This window comes from Morus notabilis, unplaced genomic scaffold (genome assembly GCF_000414095.1).
Source record: "Morus notabilis unplaced genomic scaffold, ASM41409v2 Scaffold212, whole genome shotgun sequence".
Taxonomy (NCBI): Eukaryota; Viridiplantae; Streptophyta; class Magnoliopsida; order Rosales; family Moraceae; genus Morus; species Morus notabilis.
Window position 1 is genome coordinate 493,855 of NW_010361298.1, and position 22,676 is coordinate 516,530.

The 22,676-nt window shown below is 34.5% G+C and overlaps 1 protein-coding gene and 1 long non-coding RNA gene across 2 annotated transcripts; both read right to left on the reverse strand.

Moving 5' to 3' along the window:
- Window positions 1–230: 230 nt before the first annotated feature.
- Window positions 231–1,740, reverse strand: LOC112091823. Its single transcript, XR_002902316.1, has 3 exons — window positions 1,598–1,740; window positions 1,008–1,097; window positions 231–503 (listed from the first exon to the last, which is right to left on the reverse strand). It is a non-coding gene; the product is annotated as an uncharacterized LOC112091823 (long non-coding RNA).
- A 9,476-nt stretch (window positions 1,741–11,216) lies between these two features.
- On the reverse strand, window positions 11,217–20,797 carry LOC21407444 (plant UBX domain-containing protein 11). The gene is made up of 10 exons (XM_024166323.1): window positions 20,668–20,797; window positions 19,420–19,519; window positions 16,395–16,447; window positions 16,212–16,293; window positions 15,916–15,981; window positions 15,744–15,811; window positions 13,548–13,763; window positions 12,975–13,449; window positions 12,288–12,521; window positions 11,217–11,663 (listed from the first exon to the last, which is right to left on the reverse strand). Exons 2-10 carry the CDS (start codon window positions 19,517–19,519, stop codon window positions 11,440–11,442), a joined length of 1,518 nt encoding a protein of 505 aa, XP_024022091.1. The 5' UTR covers window positions 20,668–20,797; the 3' UTR covers window positions 11,217–11,439.
- Between the last annotated feature and the right edge of the window lie 1,879 nt (window positions 20,798–22,676).

Sequence of the window (22,676 nt, forward strand, 5' to 3'; positions counted from 1 at the left end):
GGTTTATACAGTTAAAAACTCTCAAAAAATGTTACATCTAACTTACAGTTAAAAACTCTAAAAAATTGTCACATCTCAGCTTGAATTGAAATGTCACGCTCCAAAATAGTTAGTGACTTCGAGGCTTGTTTAGAAATTAAATCGGATTAGAAAAAATAATTAATCATTTGATAATACTAAACTCATTTTCAAGAATAAAATATTTAAGAATTTCCAAATAAAACCCCGAAATTTGAAGGAAATTAGATTTTAAGAAAGTTGATGGGGATTTTACAACACCATAGTAAAACAAATCCATATTGTGGCATACATAAACAAAGCGGAGAGAAATGAGGTACTGACATCAACCACAGTTTAGGAGCAATTACATTTACAAACCGTAAAATTATCCATGCCTTAGAATTATACGGTAAGGATGGAAGTGTCAACAACTTCTTCACTCCTTGAGTTCAAACTAATATCACCGGTAGTCTTTATCTACCCAGCACTGTTTCTAACGTCGCCTGAGATAGGTATAAAACATTGAAAACAAGATAAACAGTGAACAAAAAGCCCAGTAGGATGATTCCATAAAACTTTATTAATAATAAGAAAAGTAATCCACAAATTCAAGTTTCATATGCTAATAAGCAATTCATAAGAATATGATAAATTACTCACATTATCGCAAAGCCATAATATCACCACCCACGCTATAGAGTGGCCCGTACGGGTTTCAGAACTTTCCCTCAAGGATATGATTTGCATATCCCGATCTCTAGGCTATCGTGCGTTTTACTATTTCTCAAAATATCTCAATTTAAGAAAATATATATCTTTTAAAACCTCATTTTATCACAATAAAGATTTGGTAGCATAATTCACAGTACTTTTCTCAAAACTTAATCTTTCCATGATATTCTTCTTTAAATCTTAATAATGTCAAACATGTTTTGTCCTTAAAACATTTCCATAGGCCAAAGACATTTTAAACAAGGCTATCAAGGATATGAACAAGAACATCCTACCTATTGGATATCAATTCTACTGATCGCTTCTCGTTGACCTAGCCTTGACTATCTTCCAAGCTTCCACATCCGATCTTGCCGCTAGTTCCACTATCAAAATAATGTTTTAAAATTTAAATCTTACTTTTAAAACAATTCAAGCTTAATTATGTATAATTACATCATACTAGTGCCTTGAATCAAAATCAAAGTTTATAAACAACTTCATCATTCAAGTTAAAGTTTTTTTTTTTTTTTTTTTTTTTTTTTTTTTTTGGTTTGCTGCAGCAAAGTGCAGCACCACCGGTCGGCCAGTGGTGTGGCTGCCGTGGGTGTTCCCTAAGCCCTAAAAATCGGCCAAAACAGTGGAAGCAATACCAAAACATGTATTTTCAAGTTGATTTTAAGATAAACCCATAGGAAATCACTAAAACCAATTTCAAACACTTATTTATGTTCAAAGAATTGAAAACCCCCAAATTCCATCATGAATTTAGCCAAAACCTATCCAAAACCATGCTTAAACCAAGAATTCACCAAATCAAACCAAGAACAAGTTTTACCCAAGCAACATCCGAAAATCAAGAGTTGGTTTCTCAAAGAATTTTTACCTCAATCTTTCCTTTGGTGATGAAAACTCTTGAAAATCTTCTTTGGTTCAACTCTAGGCCCAAAAATCCCTTGGTTTCCTTAGAGAGAGAGAGAGAGAGAGAGAGAGACGAATTTGAGAGGGAGAGGAGGAGAGAGAAAGATAGCTGAGGTGAGAGGGAGAGAGGGAGCTGGTGAGAGATGAGAGAAAGAAAGAGTACAGAGAAAGAAAGAAAGAAAGAGTAAAGAAAAAGACAGTGCCGGGAGACGAGAAAGAAAGAAAGAAAAGAAAAAAAATAAAGAGAGTGGGCTGGGAGAGTGGCGAGAGAAAGAAAGAAGAGTCAATAAAGAGAAAGAAAAGGAAGATAAACATCAAGATATTTAGAAAAATAGGTAAGAAAATATGTTTTTATAAACTTTTAAGACGAAATCGTAAATATTGAAATAATTAAGATTCCTTAGAAATATTTTAAACTTAAAGATAAGAAAATATTTAATAAACATGATTAACTAATAAAATTAAATTAGGCATACTAATATATCATAATTAATATAATTAAACTGTTTTAATTCTTCAGGTTGTTACATAAAAATTTGAATTTACAAAACGAACGAGACCTTAAAAAATATGGCCACCACAAGAATTTTTCTATGGTAGGCGCTACCTTATCAAGTAGGACGAAAAGAATTTTCTCATTGTCCAAATTTAACTCAAACTTCAAATTCTCATTTAAAGTCAAACTTCAAATTCCCATTTAAAGTCAAACTTCAAAGATATTTGAATTTCGTTTGGATAATTAGTCTAACAAGTAAATTGAATAATTTGGAGACGAAGTAACTGAATCTCAGTGGAATTCTTTCTGCCATAGGCGTGCTCCTCATGTGGTCCCCACCACACGTGTGTTCTAAAATTCAAATTAAATAATCACATTATTTAATATTTAATTAATTCTCAATTAATTATTTTTGAGTGATTTAATTTAGGATTTTGTAATTTTACAACATTTCTGTTTTACTCTTAGTGTCTTGTATAATTACAATTACGTGCAGGAACTCATGGACCTATAATATTAAGCTCCAATAAAATTTATAATTAATCAAACTCTTTAATTAATTAATTAATTCTATTAATTCTAAAGTTACTCCACTATAAACCAGTAATTGCACTCTTAATATTTTAGACATCTATGTACATCTGTGAAACGTCCATTTGATATAGTCACTTCATATAGATCGATCTTCTATAAATAATTCATAATTAGAGCTAGAAATCCGGTAACTTCTCAAATTATATCTTTATCCTTGATACCATTGATTTTCTAACGGATAGTGATTCATAAAATAAATTTATGAACCAGAACGCTCCTAATAATCTAAGTACCGAATAAACACTGCAAATGAATTATTTATCAACTTTTTTCTCAAGAAGGAATAGATTTCATATCATAATATTAACATTCCCGGCTACAAACTTCATCACGTCTCTATGATATAAGGAATATGATTTAGTATTCTCAAAATCTGTATCGAGTAAGTCAAAAGACATGAATACATAAATAGGAGTCTACTAATAATTTAGGATTGAGATCATTCTAAATATGACCATCAGTAGACTTAATTAGAATTTCTATACTTAACGAAAATTATCAGAAATTCATATTATATCTTGTCACAGTCCTACATAATCACATTATGTAAAATATATTCATTCGATATCCCTCCATATCAACGATGTGGATAATCTCGTTCCTTTCTTAATAGGAATGACATGTATTAATAATGTTTTAATTAAATATTCTGAACTTTAATTAAATTTATTTTGGACTTATTTCGATTATTATCCTTAAATATTATCTTCTAGTATATAACACTTATCTACAATATTTAAGGTCATATAAATAATTGTTAAATTTTTAATGATATTCATATTGTATTGGTGGGAGGAAACAAACACTAACACTGCCACACTGACTGCCTTTATTCCACTTACGACTAAAAAAAGAGAAGGAAACACCAACACAGGCTCAACTATCATGTAGATCGGCCGACGCAAAGCGTATGAGTATATTTTGGGGGCCGGCTCACTAGAGATGCGCTTTCGATTCTTTGAATAAGAGATGAGGTGATGAATTGGTCTATTTTCATTCATATTTCAAATGATTATGTGCATCCAAACTTATAGAGATGTCAAGATACAATCATCCCACAATTAAGGTGATTACAATTAGAGAGTTGTCTATGCCTATTTCTGTACAGCTATGAAATTTCTAAAAAAGGAAAGAATAAGAAAAGCATAATCAGTGAAATCTCAACACTCCCCCTCAAGTTGTTGCATAGATGTTACAAATGCCAAACTTGTCTAAAACCTTTGAGAACACTCTATTTGAGACTGTTTTAGTGAGAATGTCTGCCAACTGATCCTCTGATCGAATCTTAGACAATCTTTAATCTCGTTATTAAAATTCTCCTTATTGAATAACCTGTCTATCTCAACATGTTTCGTACGATCATATTGAATCGGATTATGAGCTATATCACATGCAGCCTTATCGTCACAGAACAACCAAATTGGTTATCTAGATGAATAACTTAGATCTTGCAAGACAGTTGTATCACTTAAGAAATTCCAAGTGCCGTACTTCTAAATTCAGCTTCTACACTTGAGCTCGCAACAATTCTATTTCATACTTCTCCTAGTTACAAGATTCCCACCAACAAAATTGAAACATCCTGAAGTAGATCACCTGTCATCAATAGATCTAGCCCAATTTGCATATGTATATGCATCTATGTTTTCGTAGCCCTCATTCTTAGAGAATAAAATTCATTTTCTGTAGCACCCTGAAGAATTAAATGAGATTAATTAAGGTAATTGAGATTTATTAGTGTGCCTAATCTGGATTAATTAATTGGTTATTAATTAATAAATATTTCTGACGAGTGAATTTAAATAATTCCAAGGTATTTAAATATTTTCAGTATTTACATTTCTACCCAGAAGTGTGTATGAGCACATTTCTTAACTGTTATTTTAAATAGTGGATACATGTCTTTTATTTTCTTTTTCCTTTTTCTTTCTTTTTTCTTTTCTTTTCTTTTCCTTCCTTTCCTTCCCATGCGTCTCTCTCTCTCTCTCTCTCTCTTCACTCTCACTCCCATGCTCTCTCTTTCTTTCTCTTTCTCCCGTTTTTGTCCCAAAACGAACGGATCTTGAACCAAGGAAGGATTTAAAGAAGTTTTCAACGTCAAGAGAATGATTTAAGGTAAGATTTTGGAAAAACCCTCTCTTGAATCTTGGATTTTCGGATTAGAAAACCTATTTTTGGTTCAAAACGGATTTTCATGGTTTTTGCCTAAAAACATGGTAGAAATTAGAGATCTTGGGTTTTTTGGACTGGATTTGCAGGTTTTTCAAACTGGTTTTGTGAGTTTTCTCGCACGGGTGTTCTTCACCGGTTGACCTGTGCGGTCAACCGGATTGCATGGCAACAGGTCGACCAGTGCGGTCGACCGGTAGTGTTGCACTGCTCTGTCCCCGGTCGTCCAGTGAACGCGGGGTTTGACCCTGTTTTGCCTGAAAATGCTGTTTTGACCCCTATTTTCGAGGAGAACCCAAATTAGCTCCATTTGGGGACTTGGGATAGATGGATTAGCATCTTTAATCCATGTTTTGAGATTGAAAACCCTTGAAATTGATTATTGAAACATGAAATAGGATTAGGGCACACTAATAGGAAATCTTGGTTTGTAATTGAGATTAAGTCACTTTAGGAAATGAGAGTTTGACCCTAAAGTGTTGTTTTGTGTGATTGCTAGCGGAGGGCTCGGATTGAAAGGCTTCGACAAAGTGAAAGCCAGAATAGAGCAATGCTAATCACATGTTTGGTATTGCGAGGTAGGATTTCTATCCCCTTTTCCTTGTGAGCATGATTTCAAAAGAATTTTGGCCTTATAAATTTTTTAAAGAAAGGGGCTTATTTGCGAAAGAAAAACCATTTGAAAACCATGGCTTGTTTTTTTAGTTCATGGAATCCATGGCTTGTTCAGTTCATGGAATCCATGGCTTGTTTAGTTCATGGAACCCCATGGCTTGTTCAGTTCATGGGGCCCACGGCTTGTGTAGTTTGTGGGGTCATAATAACGATTTCAAAAAGTTTAATGAATGATTTCTTAAGCAAGAGATCTTGCGAACTGGTAAAAATATGGCTGATGGCCTAGATAGGATGTGGAGAGTGCATCCTCGGGGGCAGAACCCGAAGCTCGGTCCGGGTAGGCTTGTGCACTTGGTTGTGTAAGTAATTTGTACTAATTACTTGCTGATGCCTGTAATATGGATATTTTTATATATATTTCCTTTGAGAAAAATGATGTGAGATTCCGCTGTTATGTTGAAACTGAATGTCTGATTTTATTTACTTATCCATTTATTTATTTCTCACTCATTTATTTATTCATTTATTTATAAAGTTATTTCAAATTATATCATACTGGGCCTTTCGCTCACATTTTACTATTTTTATGAATATTAAACCCCTCTCAAGAGACTCTAGGAGTGGTGCGGAGTAGCTGGGTAATTTACTATTGATCAAACAAGTGAGGATTGTGTTCATCCTCTTGACATATAAATGTAAGGAAGTGTAACTTCTGTAAACTCTAAATATTTAGATTTCTAGACTGTGGTAGATGTCTGTATGATTATTTACATGTTCATGTATGTATAATACTGTATGTCCCGTGAGTGGAGCCCTGTGTATTGTCAGAGGCTCAAGTCCTAGAAATTTATATTTTAATCTAGTCAAGTGTAAGGCTCGTTAGGGATTTCCTTTATTATTACTGTACGCTTTAACCCCTAATCGAGCTCCACGTCACCCACCCCGTTTGGGGGGCGTGACATTTTCCAGGACCTTTAAGTACCTCAAAATGCGCATAACAACATTTATATGTTGTTCTCAGTGCTTATGCATAAATTGGCTGACTACGCTCAATGTATAAGCAAGATATGGTCTTGTGTGTGCTAAGTACATTAGTCTCTCGACAACTTTTTGGTATCTCCCTTTATCAACTGGTATGTGGTCTGGCAAAACACATAACTTCAAACCTTCTTCTACTACTGATGTATTAGCTGGTTGACACGCTGACATTCCAGTCTCTTGTAATAGATCTAAAGCATATTTTCTTTGAGACAAAAAGATTCCTATTTTTGATCGAGAAACTTCAATCCCTAGAAAATATTTTAATAGGCCGAGATCTTTCATTTCAAACTCATTGGACAAGTACCTCTGTAGGGCCTCATTTCTTTGAGATCATCTACTGTAACTATCATGTCATCCACATAAACAATAAGAGCGATGATCTTACCCTGCTTTTCTTCAAAATAATGTGTGGTCTAAATTGCTTTGGCTCTCATTGACTTTGTGAACCTTCCAAACCATGCTCTCGGTGATTGTTTCAATCCACATAATGACTTCTTCAATCTGCACACCTGTTGACTCTGCTTTTCTGACGCTACGCATCATGGTGGAAAATCCATGCAAACTTCTTCAAACAAATTGCCATGTAGAAAGGCGTTCTTCACATCGAATTATTGTAACGATCAATCCAAATTTACAACTGAACACAACATAACACGAATAGTGTTAATTTTAGCTACTGGTGCAAATGTCTCTATGTAATCGATCCCATAGGTTTGAGTATATCCATTTGCCACCAATCTCACTTTAAAGCGTTCAATTGTGCCATCAGCTTTGTATTTTACAGTGTAAATTCATCGACATCCAAATGTTTTCTTTCCTGGTAGGAGATCAACCAATTCCCAAATTCCATTCTTTTGCAGGGATTTCATCTCATCATTCATTACTGCTTTCCACTTGGGGTCAGTTAAGGCTTCTTGCACATTGCTAAGATTAAATACAGTGGACAATTGATTTACAAATGACAAATTTGATTCAAACAGACGATGGTTAGACACATAATGACTCATGAGATATTTGACTTTACTAGAAAGCTCGGGCTCATATGTGGGTCTAAGGATACCTCTTGTGTGATGTTGTGGTAATTGTTTTCTTTGTGGCTCAGGAACATCCTCAATAAGAAGCGATTGGTATGATATGTCAGATGAAGGTAGAGCAACATCTTTAGTCTGCGGAATGAGAGACTCGGATTCAGACGAAGTTGGAGGTGAACTCACTTCTACTATTATTGGTTCTACATCACTTCTTTGATCTAACATTATACTCTATAGTATATATTAATTTATCCAATAATAAATTAATCATATTGATTTATAAAGATAGATACCTAATGATCAATTAGGCAGATAACTTGAATTCTTTAACCACGAATGATCCAAGCTCCAACCCTTCATCGAAAGCTCGAATCTTCCTCTTGTAGTGCTTAAAATCTGCAAGACCTAGAGTGTAGGCTCTAAAGTAGAACTATCGGATTTGATCACTCGATACTTTCTATTTCACGACTATCAACACGTGTATGTGATGAAACTGAAAATTGGAAGAACTTTCTTCTGTTTTCTCTCTTTAAATTCGGCCAACTATAGGAAATAGAGAATGAAAATTGTGTTCTCCAATTTTCTATTCTCTCCTATTTATAGAATACTAGGAGGACCCTTTTTGCTTTAACTAATAGATAATTAGTAATCACTTTATTTTAAATCTCATTTAAAATATAGTTTCTCATTTAATTTTAGAAACAAAATTATCTCCCTTCCTTATTTACTATGGCCGGTCACACCACAAGGATATCTCTCTGTGGTTGGCATACATTTCAGGGAGGAGGAAGAGATAAACTCCTCTTTTTTATCTAGCTCCAATTTTAGTTCAAATTCAAATCTAAATAAAGTTAAACTTCAATTACCTTTTGAATTTGATTAGAAAACATGTCAAAACAGGTAAACCGAATATCTTTGAAAGCAAGCAACTGAATTCCAATGGAATTCTTCTTGTGCCACACGCCCCTAGCACCTTTCTGTGCCTGGGTGTGTGGCTTCCTGTGGTCCCACCATAGTGTATTCTAAAATTAATTTAATTAAATAATCACATTATTTATTTTGAGTGACAATAAAACCCAACAATTCACCTTACCTTGTAAATATTATAAGGATGACGCTGGGACTCATGGACCTATAATGCTGAGCACTCATAAAATTAATGATTAATTAAACTCTTTAATTAATTGATTAATTCTATTAACTCTGTTCATAAATATACTATTCATTAGAGAATTAATGGTACTCGATGATAAAGATGCAATTAGAGAGGTTAACATATTCAACCTAACTCTAATTGTGAATTATTTATGGATGATTGATCTATATAGTGACTCTATCAAATGGATACTTAAAGTTCTTAGAAGTAAATTATGACGATCATTTTGAGAGTGCAATTCTAAGTTTCTAGTGGAACAGATTCATGAATACGAACTCGTTACTTATTCAAGTACCGAATCAACCCTCAAGAGAATTATTTATCTACTTTTTCAAAGACGAAGAAATGGATTTCATCTCGTATATTACCATTACTGGCTCTCCACTTCATCATATTTCTAAGATACAAGTAATAAGATTTGGAATCTCGAAACTCATACCGAGTAAATAAAAAACACGATCTATAAATGGTGTCTACTAACAATTAAGGATTAAGATCATTCAATCTATGACCATTAGTAGACTCAAATTTGATTTTCTATACTTAACGAAATTATTAAAAAATCAAATTGTATCTGTGTTTCAGTTCTACATAATCTCATTATGCATAATACACTCATTCAATATCCCTCTATATTAATGATGCGGATAATACTATTCCATTCTTAGTGAGAATGATATGTATTAGTAATGTTTTAATCAAAGATTCCATAACTTTAATTAAATTCATTACGAACATTATTTTAATTATTATCCTTAAATATTATACTCTTGTATATAATACTTATATACAATAGTAAAGGTTACACAAATAATCGCGTAATTTTTCAATGATATTCATGAAGTATTCTATAATACATGCACATAAATAATTAAAAAACTATTTTATTAATTTAATAAAAAAACTATCCTTTTTTCACCTCATGCTTTAAGGCCACTATTCTTAACAACCTCACCTTTAATCTTCATGAAGCATACTTAGGTCATCTTGGTACAATCATCAGTAAAAGTAACAAACCACATCGATCCACACATAGTGGTAACTTTGGATGGGCCCTAAACACCAGAATGTATAACCATAAAAGAGACAAGACTTGGATTTAAAAGTAATGGAAATGAAGCACGATGACTTTTTGCTAGCTCTCAAACCTCACACTGAGAGCAAGATACATCAGTTTTCACAAATAGGCTAGCATATAGTTTCTCCAAGTAACCAAAGGATTCATGTTCCAGTCCTCGATGCCATAACCAAATATCAGATTTCTTCTTCTCCCTTGTAGAACAATCTACGGTCAAAGCTTGACGTAACTTCTCAGAACTTTTTCACTCCAAGTCTAAATAATATAGCTTCCCTCGCCTAGTACCATAACCAATCGTCTGCCCCGTTTGGATGCCCTTAAACACACAAAATTCAGGCCAAAAAATAACAATACAAGATAAGGTTGTCGTTAGTTGAATATGGATTTTTAAGAAATCTTTACCTCAAAGTAATTGAAGCTCATTTCTCTCCTTTTCTCTCATTTTTGTTGTTTTTTTTAAGGTTCTCGGCCAGCAAGCCGAGAGAGAGAGAGAAAAGACCGGCGGAAGAGAGAGAGCCTGGAGAGGAAGTGGTCAGCGTGGAAGAAAAAAAAAACAAGAAGAGAGAGAGAGAAGAAGAGGAAAAGGAAAGAAAGAGAGAGAGAGAGAGAGAGAGAGAGAGAGAGAAGAGCGAAAAGCTGCGGGAGGGAAAAAAAGAAAAGAAAAAAAAAAGAAAAAGGAAAAAGAAAAGAAAAGGGAAAAAATGGAAAAATGAAAAAAAAAATGCATTAAAATTTAAGTGTATTTTTAAAAACTTTTAGGGTGAAATTATAAATATTAAAAATAATTTAAATTTTCTTGATTAATTGTGAAAATCAAATTAGCCACACTAATAATTTATAATTTAACATAATTAAACATGTTTAATTCTAAATGACGTTACATAAATACACGGGATTCGACCTTTATCTCTCATATTTTGTGTCTCATTTCGTACCCCTCTAATATTATCACATTATGTTAATTAAAATTTAATGCTAATTAAAATATAATGTTATATAAACTAAATGTCATATCATTACTAGTTCAAGTATGATAGTTAAGGTATGATAATTGAGGTGATAATGATATTATTAAAAGACATAAAAGAGAACTAGGAAAAAAAAAAAAAGAAGATATGAGTTAAGTCCTAAACATTAACTAAAATGTCATATCATTACTAGTTAAAATTAATAATTGACGTTATATGATATTATTAAAAGACATAAAATTAATAATTAACGTGATATGATATTATTAAAAGACATAAAAGAGAAGCCGAAAAAAAATTAAGCTGGCCTCAATCTCTCCATTCTCTCTCCGCCATAATTTATTATAAAAATTTCTTTTATCAATCAAATAATCTGTGATAATTGAAACTTGACGGTGGTATTTATATGCTGAAATACTCCCAATAAAAAAAAAAGAAAATAAAAAGGCCACGCTTATTGTCAATTACCAACCAGAAGAAACAAACAAGAGAGGAGCAGCAATAATAACATTTATACACTTTTTATTTTATTGGTATTTAATAATTTATAATTCTCTCTTTTAACTCTCAACTTCCGTCTCATTTGGCACACAAGCAAGCAGGCAGGCCGTAACATATGAAGATCAAAGGCTTCTCACAGAAGACTACATCAGAATTTATTATTTTCCATCGTCATTACCACCATATTGGGTAGAATTACCATTCCAGAAGGAATTTCTGTCGTTGAATCGCCCATCGTCTTCGTCATGCTTCAACGTGTGAATATTGCTTCCGAAATGAGATGCCGTTGGCCGCCTGTTTTTACCATCATTTCCGCTGCTTGAAGAAATGTTTTGAGGCCTCTGTTCTTGGGTGAAGTTGTTTTGAAGCGTAGAGTTTGGACCTACAATAGCAAAAACTAAGTCCTATACTCTGTAAAAGCAATCATAGAAACTTCCCTGAAATTCTTTAAACAAAGAGAAGCCGACTCCACACCACCAAAAAAAAAAAAACACAAATACAAAACAAAACAATAAAACTAGACATTAACTTTAATCTCCAATGTTTCTTCTTCTGTGTGGAGTCAGAAGCTAGAGAACTTCAAAGAAGGTTTAAACTTTAATCAGATAATTTAATTCTTAAGCCCTCAACCCTCCTTAGTTATAGCACTATTTTCCAAGCTAAGAGTAAAATGAACAGAACTATGAAAAGGAAAATATTCAAAAAAATTTATGCGAGTACAATCAAAGAATTCAAATGAAACAGTTGAATGCAGAGATCCATAGGCTTTGTGAACGAATCATGGTCATGGAAAACGCAATCGTTTCGACTATAACTGTTCGAGCAATTGAGAAAATGGTCCTTAACTTGCTGTTTTACTCTAACCTTCAGTAATTAATTGAAATTCTGCGAGACACCGAAGTCCCTAGATAAAAATCCCTAGTCCCAAAATGTAAACCTAAGAGAATAAAACTGACAATTGGACACAAAAGCACAGAATAGAAAAACTCACTGTATTCCCACATACCATGTTGAGATTGTTGTCCAGAACTTGTTGAGCTAGAACCATCACCACCAAGATAGGAGAGAGGATTTATGAAAGAAAACAATCTTTTAAGACGAGCAAAGTAACCCTCATTACTCTCGTTTGAGGAATCAGCAATATTTCTTGAATTTGATTGATCAGTCGTTCGCTGCCGAGGAACCACAATCAATGCCTGTCTATCAAACAGTCCCAATTCTGACAAGGTTCTGCTTAAATCTGTTTAAAACTAAGCAGCAGTCAGAAAATAAGGCTGGCATGATAAAACTATTTACATCAAATTCAAATTTTATTTGCACATTACTTGAAGGGCCATTGTTCTTTCCCCCCCCTCTCTCATGGCTGAGAATACGAAGTACAACAATTCCTACTCAGGATAAATGCTATCCTAAAAGGGTCTTTCTCAATGTTCATTGAAAAATAGGTGTCAGATTCGTTTGAAAATTAAAGAGGTTTCAGTTAAAAATATGAGTACATTAGATATTAACATCAATAACAGACGCACTCGATGATGGCAATATTCTCCCACAAGAATAGCAAAAAGCAGTCAACCAACCATTCACTTGTATAAGGTGGGGTGGGGTGGGGTGGGGTGGGGTGGGGTGTTTCCCTTTCCACTTTCCTTTTATTTTTTTTTAACATTTTAATTTGAAATGAGTTTCCAGCGTTTACCTTGATCACTGTATACATTGCGCGGATAAGGAATGGCAAGATCATATGAGCCAATGACACCTTCATGATGTTCATCAATATAGTCCTTTACCATTCTCAAAGTGCTCGTTACAGAAAACTTCTCTTGCAAGTTAACCCCATCGGGCATTCGGATGTTTAAGTATACATCATTTGATTTGTTGACTCTATTAACCCTTTTATCAGCTTCATCTTCATTATTTGCACCTCGCTCAACTTGATTAACTTCAGTGTTCATTGTTTTTGATCCTCCACCTGAAACGACTAAATTGCTATCGGTACTATTTTTTTCTGGGGAATGAGGTCCATCTAATAATGCCACGTTATCCAGGTCCACTACAGTAGAACGTGGTAACTCTTTGGTAGCTTCAATGGAAAAGTCAGTGCTAGCACATCCGGCTTCATTGGCATCAACTGACGTTGAAGATGTTTTAACTCCACATTCAAAACTTTTCTCCTGTCCACGAAATGAATAAGTTAAAAAAGGTCGATCAGTATCGTGCGAATTGCAGCTAACAAACACTTGATTAGGATTTTGATGGAGTTCATATTTACCTCAGCAGTGCATGCATCACTCTTATGTTCTTTCACTTTGTCAGGGCTAACCTCTGTTATAGCATCTGGCGATTTACCATATCTGTCAGTTAAAGGTGATTGACCACCAACGTCTGAGCTTCCTTGGTCAGAAGAGGCAGTAGTAGAAACACCAGAAGAAGATGGTTCTGATGTCTTCGAAGCAAGTGCAGCACTGAGGACAGCAGCAGTTGTATCCTGTGACGCATCATTTAAAAATTAAAATAAAAAATAAAAATAAAAATCAAACTTGTGACGTTAGTTTGACTTGAAACGGAAAGGAGAAATTGGCATAGAAATATCAGACAACATTAAAGCATTTATAGTTGGAAAGTTGAACTTGAAAGAACAAGAACATGCCCATAGTCATGCCAATGAGAATACTTACAATACAAAGATAACATCTAAAAAACAAGTGATTGCCACGTCAGCTATACTATTTTTGTTTTGGAGCACCATATCCAAATAAGATTGGGAAGGACAACCGGTCATTTGGTGGGGTGGTAAGGCTGCTCATTCTCCTTAATAAGGTCTTATGTTCGCGTCAGTCTTATTGTGATGGAGGGAGTATAAATCCACTTCGTGGGGGGATCCATATGCACGTGGCGATGCCCTCTCTCCCAAAAGTTATCTAGGCACGCTAAACTTTTTTCTTAACCAAAAAAAAAAAAAAAAATGAAAGAAAGATAACTGAGGGGAGGCAAGGCACCGAGCATAAGACCTTGGCCAGAGGAGAAGGGCAACCATAGCACCCCACCAAATGACCGATGCTGCATGTCAATCATACTTGTCAGCGAACTGGTGATCACTTTTTTAGTATGTTGACATAGCACAAGGAGAGAAGAATAGGAGGAGAGAGAAATTATGGAAAAGAGTGAGAATAGCTTAGAACTCTGCCAACCACCCTGAGTGACAGCGACCTGGGCCTCCTCACCAGACGATCTACCTTTGCCTGTCCCCGCCTTTTTTTTTCTTTGGAATGTTTTTAATTGAATTATTTAAATTAATATCTGTTTTAAATTAGTTTTTGGATAATACTTAACGAATCAGGTTTTTTCTTTTGAGAAACTCATTGTTAACTCTTTTTATTCGTTTAATAAGTTTATTGTCTTTTTTTTTTTTTTCAATTTTGTAAAGTATAATTTTGCTAAAATTTAAGCTTTGAGAAAATTAGATTTATAAATTGTAGTGTAAGCTTAGAGAAAATTTGATTTATAAACTGTATTGTTAGTATCTCTAAAATTATTATTTTGAACAAAAAATTAAGGCATGTAGATGATAATTATCCCATTTCATAAGATGTAATTAGTATTAACTAACTTAATTATTGATTCTATGTAAGATAAATTAGTTACATTACAACACACAACCAAATACAATAAAATGAGAATCTAAGAAAAGATTCCTATATGTAACTAAAAGTGATAAAGAAAATTTCCCAGGAATCATATCACCCTTTATCCTTTGTCATTTACCCAGTGAGCATACCAAACACCCACAAAGGAGGCCAGGTATCCTCAAAGACCTAGTAATCACTCTTCCAGTTTTATTCCTTTCTTCGCTTTCAATTTTATCAATTGAAATATCTCATAAAATAATATTTTTTTATTCTTATATACATGAATTCCCCGAGTAAACATCTCAGCAAGTGGTATTAATTAAGTCTACAGATTTCTTTAGATATGGAATTGAAGAATGTGTCTGGGTTCTTGTGCAAAAAGCCAAAGATTTTCAACTGTCATTAATATAGGAATGGCTGTTTTATTTCTCGTCTTTTTTTTCCGTAAAAGAAGAAATTCACTCTCCTACTAGTTAATGGTTGTTTTGTTCCTTGTCTGTTCCCCCAATAATTCATGCTATAACAACGGTAATTATCAATATGATATTAACAAATTATTTTGATGAGAAACTGAAATTTATTATACAAGAACAACGTCAAGAGGAAAAGGAGGACAATAAACCTACCTAGACATCTAAACTTGGAATGCCTAAGTTAAGAAAATCTTCACTCTCCTGCTAGTGTAAGTACATGATCAAGATGCGACAATAATAAAAGTGAGGACATAACTTCCATAAAATTAAATAGTTAAGGACCACGTGCAAACTTGGCATCAATGTTAAAGTGTGACCAGGATGGTTTACACAGCTCGGTAAGACGAAAAAACAGCAAAGGCATACCTGTATATGAAGACTCAGCCACACCTTCTCTAAACTGGATGCCAGGACTTCAGCACTGATAAAGCCCTCTACAAATTTCAAACAAACAAGAACCAATTCTTAGAAAGTTAAACGTGTTTCCTTATATGCTTTCCTGAAAATCTGAGACAAAGGTTGTAGTGAAATGGAATACCATTTTGCCAAAGCTGAACACCATTGTATCCAACAGCTGTTATACAAGGAATGGATTTTTGTGGGTCTGAAATCAATTAAGGATAGCTTCACAGGTACGTGATTATCTGAAAGCTAAACAAGGAGCAATCTAAAAACACTTAGATGCTAGCAGCGAGCAGGTTGAAATCTATGCCCTGAAACTATAAGCGTGTAATATAGGCACGGGATTCCCTAAAAAGTATGCAGAGAATGACAATTGGAAGGATAGCTTTACAATAAAGTTTAAATATGAATTGTTGTTTCCTAAGAGGATACATATTGCAGAAAACTGTGTGGCATCATTGCTTCCTTCAGAAAGATGCAACAGAATACAATACTTCAATACCGATTCCGCTACCTGAATGCAGAAGATCAATAAAAGAATCGTAATGGAGCAAAGGATTAACCACCCCCATCAAATTTACGCTTGTACCGGGCAAGGTAAGGGATAAAACCTACCTTTGAATCAGACCATGTTGAGCTGTCCAAACGACTTGACTCAGCATTGACTCCTAAAATCAGTAAAAGTACGAAAGTGAAACCAGTTCAAAAAACTTAAATAGTACTCCACCAACTGTAGCAACCCAAAGAATTAAGTAAGTTTAATTATATTAATTGTGATATATTAGTGTGCCTAATACAGATTTTATTAATTAATCATGTCAATAAAAATTTCATTTCTAGGTTATTTCCTAAAATTTTAACTACTTTTCAGTTTTAAAAATTTCACCCCAAAAGTTTTTGAAAATACACTTAATTTTAATGTATTTTTCTTTTCCTTTTTCTCTTTCCTTTACCCTCTCTTCCTTTTCTTTTCTTTTCTTTTCTTTCTTCTCTCTCCCCTTGAGCCCCCTGCAGACTCTCTCTCTCTTTCTTCTCTTACTTTCTTTTTCTCTCTTTTCTTCCTCCCACCGCCAGCCCTCTTTCTCCTCTTGCCGCCGGCCACCTTTCCCTCTCCCGTTGTTGTAGGGCCTCTGATTTCCTAGCCTATACTGTTGCAGCGGTGGAGGAGACTGTACCGATCCTGAGGCTTGTGGCGAAAATAGGTGTAGTTCGGCGGGCGAAAGGTCAGTGTAGAATGAATTGACATCTGGGTAGGCAACTAAGGCTGATAGAAGAGTGTGAATCTATCTTGATTAGTTGTGGCATCCCTTTGAGTCTGCTAGGTCATCTGTTGATTCCTGTGAGGGCAGTTTCTCTTTATATGCCCTGGCTCCCCACAATGGTGGCACTTAAAATTATAAGGTCCACTCTTCCCACTTCCCGAAGAGCTACTACTGCCACTGGCTGCTCCCCCACTACTTTGCCCCTGATTTTTGTTTTTCTTGTTGTTTCTCTAGGGTCCTCTTGAACTTCTGCCTAAGGCTTCCTTACTCTGAAGGTAGGCAAGATGCTCCTGTTCAACGCTGAGGCCGCTGCAACCAAGTCCCTGTAAACTCGAAGCCTTAAGGCCACCAATGACCTCCAGATTGCGCTCTTAAGGCCTTTCTCAAACTTGAGGCACTTCATATGCTCGGATTCAACCAGGAACGGAGCAAAGCGAGACAACTCATTGAATTTGGCTTCATATTCTCTCACTGACATATCCCCTTGCTGTAAGCCTATATATTCCATGGTCTTTTCATTCCGGTAGCTCTAGGAAAAGAACTGCTCATTAAAGTGCTCCTCAAATTGTTCCCAAGCCATATTCTTAACATCATGCACCCGCCTAATTCGCTTCCGCCAAGTACCGGCCAGACCTTCAAGCTTAAATCCGCGAATTCCACCCAGTACCCCTATAATATTCAAATGTTTGGACACCGATTCAAACCAGTACTCAGCTTCCTAAGGTCCACCCTCGCTAGTAAAGGCGGGAATTGAGCGACACCTAAACTCACGAAAGTAATCCAGTTTCATGTCCTCTGCCGGACATTCATTCTGGGCTCTGGTAGCCATTCCCTAGAAGGCTGTGTACATCGCATCCATACATTGTTCGTTCGGCATTGCCGACAGGTTAGCGTTCCTACGACGCGGCGGCATTCTCTTAACTGAAAAATGAAACTAGACCATTTTAATAGTTTTCTGATGTCATTCATGTATGCATAATCCCAAACCCCAAGGTTTTAAAACCTAGGGCTCTGATACCAAGCCTCCCCCTATTTGGGGGCGTGACAAGTCCTTGATATCAGAGCCCTAGGTTTTAAAACTTTAGGGTTTGGGATTATGCATTCATGACATCAGAAAACCACTAAAATGGTCTAGTTTCCTTTTTCAGTTAAGAGAATGCCGCCGTGTCGTAAGAACGCTAACCCGCTGGCAATGCTGAACGAACAGTTCATGAATGCGATGTACGCAACCTTTCAGGGAATGACTACCAGAGCCCAGAATGAACGTCCGGCGGAGGACAGGAAACAGGGCTACTTTCGTGAGGTTTAGGAGTAGCTCAATTCCCGCCTTTACTAGTGAAGGTGGACCTTAGGAAGCTGAGTACTAGTTTGAATCGGTGTCCAAAATTTTGAATACTATGGGGGCACCGGAGGAATACCGGGTGGAATTCGCGGCATTTAAGCTTGAAGGTCCGGCCGGTACTTGGTGGAAGCGAATTAGGCGGATGCATGATGTTGAGAATATGGCTTGGGAACAATTTGAGGAGCACTTTAATGAGCAGTTCTTTCCCCAGAGCTACCGGGATGAAAATGCTATGGAATTTATGGGTTTACAGCAAGGGGATATGTCAGTGAGAGAATATGAAGCCAAGTTCAACGAGTTGTCTTACTTTGTCCTTCTCTGGTTGAATTCGAGCATATGAAGTGCCTCAAGTTTGAAAAAGGCCTTTAGAGCGCAATCCGGAGGTCATTGGTGGCCTTAAGGCTTCGAGTTTACAGGGACTTGGTTGCAGCGGCCATCAGCGTTGAACAGGAGCATCTTGCCTACCCTCAAAGTAAGGAAGCCTTAGGCAGAACTTCAGGAGGACCCCAAAGAAACAACAGGAAAAACAAAAATCAGGGGCAAAGTAGTGGAGGAGCAGCCAGTGGCAGTAGCAGCTCTTCAGGAAGTGGGAAGAGTGGACCCTATAATTTTAAGTGCCACTATTGTGGGGAGCCAGGGCATATAAAGAGAAACTGCCCTCACAGGAATCAACAGACTCAGCAAACCCAGCAGACTCAAAGGGGTGTCACTCCTAGTCAAGATAGATTCCCATAGTTCACACCCTTCTATCAGCCTCAGTTGCCTACCCAGATGTCAATTCCTTCTGCACTGACCTTTCGCCCGCCGAACTACACTTATTTTCGACCACAAGCCTCAAGATCGGCACAGTCTCCTCCACCGCAACAACAGTATAGGCCAGGAAATCAGAGGCCCCACACCAACGGATAAACTTGTTCACTATTTTATAGCTACGTCCTCTCCAGTTAAAAAATGAAAATAATAATAATTACCACCCACCATATGTAAGTACTTCTATAATAAACAAAAACATCACAGGATCGAAACAAGAACATACCTGAAATGTAGACAACAAAAAGTTTCCTCTGCTTCTTTGCTTCAACAATTGCAGCAGGTATGGAACCTTTATATGTGAGAGAAGAAAGAGACTGTTCCATCTGTTTGAACACACGCATTCAAAGTTTCAATCTCAACCAAAAAAAAAAAAAAAACTTCAGTTGCATTGTGAAACAAAGAACATATGGTTTTGCCAAGTATTAAAAGAATAAAAACTAGAGTCATCATCAAAAGGTGCTCCAAGAACATAAATGATTTCGGTTCTAATATATACATGGGAAGATTTTGTACTTTTGCCAAATATTTTGTTTATTCCCTGCCAAACATTTCTCCATATGTATGTGTATTATATATGTGCCAACAGATAAAAGGAAATGAAGCATCTTGTTGAAATTTGTGTCAAAATTTTCAAATTCACCAAATTTACCCTCAGACTATGAAATTGCTCCTCAACAATCATCCTATCTCTACAGTGACTTATATGGTATAGGACATGTACTAATACTGTACTCGGTATTAAGCTTTTTTATTGTTAGATCATCATAAATGTATTATTTAATAAGATTTTGATTCTTATCACGCCACATCATAGAACCACCATGGAAATATAGTCATTGAAAACCCATTCATACTTACATTTCCATTGAAAACTCGTTCATACATATTAATATAGTATATGAACAAGTTTTCGATGGTTACCTAATTCACATAAAAGGAATAATACCCACACCGGTGTAAATATTAGAGTAACCATTAAAACCACACACAGCATACACATAATATTTATATATATTACGTATATATAAACTTTCTTATTTTATACTCTACCAAAGATTTCTCGACATATAGATGCGTGAGTGTGACTAACAGAGCAAAAGAAATCAAGCATATACTCAAATATGCTTCAGCCCTAGATTTTGATAGTTAATGTAATTCAGTTAATATAAAACAAGTAAAACCTAATAACACTCAAATCCTAAATTTCCCTCAAATTAATGGCGATTAAAACCCCGCCCAAACACAATTCAGCAAAACCGATGTCTCAAATTTCGATTCCTAGAATACTCCGAAGTTCATTCGAGATTAATTAACAAGTAATCAAGGAACTACGAGAAGAATTGGTAACTGTTCCCGTATGAAATCGAATACATAAACAAAATTAATTGAAATTTTGAAGAACCAATAATATTATTACAGTAAAAAAAAAAAAAAAGAAGGTCCAGAATCTTTTTTTCTCGCAGAATCGTACCTGTGTGAGAATATAGATTCAGAGAATTTGCGATTACAAGTCTTTTGCTTTTCTTTTTTTTTTTTTCCCCCTTTCCTCTCTCTCTCTCTTGTTTTTGAGGACTGCGGAGATGATTTTTTGCAGAAAAATAAATAGGTTAGTCGTACTGAGGAGTGAGAAGGATCAACGTCACAATTAAAGGAAAAAATTAATTACAAAAATTCTTTTAAATTATACTCTTGTAACATTTTGGCTTTTTAAAATTGATTTTCTTTTTATTTTTTACGTTTTTTGAGAAGAGAATAAAAATATTTTTAAAATAGTATTTGGTGTAATAAAGATAAAAAATAAAAATAAAAATAATTTTTTAATTTAATGTTAAATGAGAGATAAATAAAAAATGACTTTTAGTCATTTTTTATTTTTTGTTTTCGTTTTCTCCTCTCTCGAGCAGAGAGAGAAAGAGAGACATTAATATGTTTTTTTACACTGAAAATAATTTATTGATAAAACTACCAAACGTATTTTCAAAAAAGATTTACGTCTCAGATTAAAAACGTTTTCATTTTCATTTTTATATGAAAAATAAAATCATTTTGAAATGAGTTCCAAACGCGTCATTTGTCTTTCAACTTTTAAAAACGCAATATATATTTCTTATAAACAATACAATATTAACAAAAAATTTCTCACTCCTAAGTTTTTAACAACAATTAACATTTAATTTATTATTTTGAGATATTTTAGTAACTGTATAGTTTAAAATTTAATTTAAATTTAAAACTAATTTAAATTTAAACTTTACTTATGATACATTTAGTATTGATTGAATTTATGTTAAAAATTTTATGAATCTTTTTTGGTATAATAAAAAAAGTTGTAAAGTTTTTTAATATTTAAGTTAGTTTAAATACAAATTAAATATTAATCCGTAGAATTTTTAAAATACCTTTAAAATAGCAAAATAAATATCAATTTCAGTTAAAAACCTAATAGATTGGGTTTTTTTATTAATATTTCATTGTTCAGAGAAACATATGTTAATTTTAAAGATTAAGAGGCAAATTGTTACAAGGGGTATAATTCAAGAGGAATTTTTATAATTAATCTAAAAAAATATGATGGCCCGTTTCACGCGTTTAAGTCAGTGATTTTAATTCTGAATTCAAATTTTATGAGAGAACCGACGTAAATTTTTTTAATTTAAATTTTTTAGAGAAACATATTATAGTAGAATCAGAATAATGCTTTCAAATGCGTGAGCCAAACATGCCCTCAGTATTGTTTTACTATTTGTTCCCAAAATTTTTTTCCTAACAAATTACTCAGCAAACTTTGATGTTTTGACAAATTTAATTGGTACTTTGAAATTTTTATAGAGAAATCATGTCTTAATCACACGACAATTGAAATTTTTAATAAGAACAATTACATTAAATACAAATTGTTTTATTTTTTAAAGGTTTTAACTAGTAGTGAAAAGTGAATATTTTGCATTTAATGTGATCATTTATGTCGTTTTAATAGGTACAACGTGGTAGTCTCCGATTGATCAGTTTGTTAGCTGTATTGTTGACGTGCCCTAAATAGTTACAAATTGGTGGAGGCGGCTCCAACGAGACCTCCAATAGAGGTGGATCAAATTGGTCAGAGAAATAACTCAAGATCTTCGGCTTTGCTAGAAGATGAGCTCGAGTTGTCTCTCGGGACGATTTCTGGATATTTTAGGGGTTCTTCTTTTGCAACGAAATTCAGAAAAAGTTTGAATTCAAGTTACAACTTATTTAAATTCATGTTCTTTTGTAAAATTTGAGTTTAAACTCGAGTTTGGGGCTAAACTCGAGTTCAAGTTTCTCATTCAACTCGAGTTCATAAACTCGAACTCAAGTTAATGAACAATATTTTTTCTATTCTTAAAAATGCAATAACTTTTTCATTTTAATTTTGATTGAGATGAGTTTTTTTCTATGCATTCACAATGAAAAGACGAATAAAATTCCACCCATATACCCTATTAAAATGTTTCATCA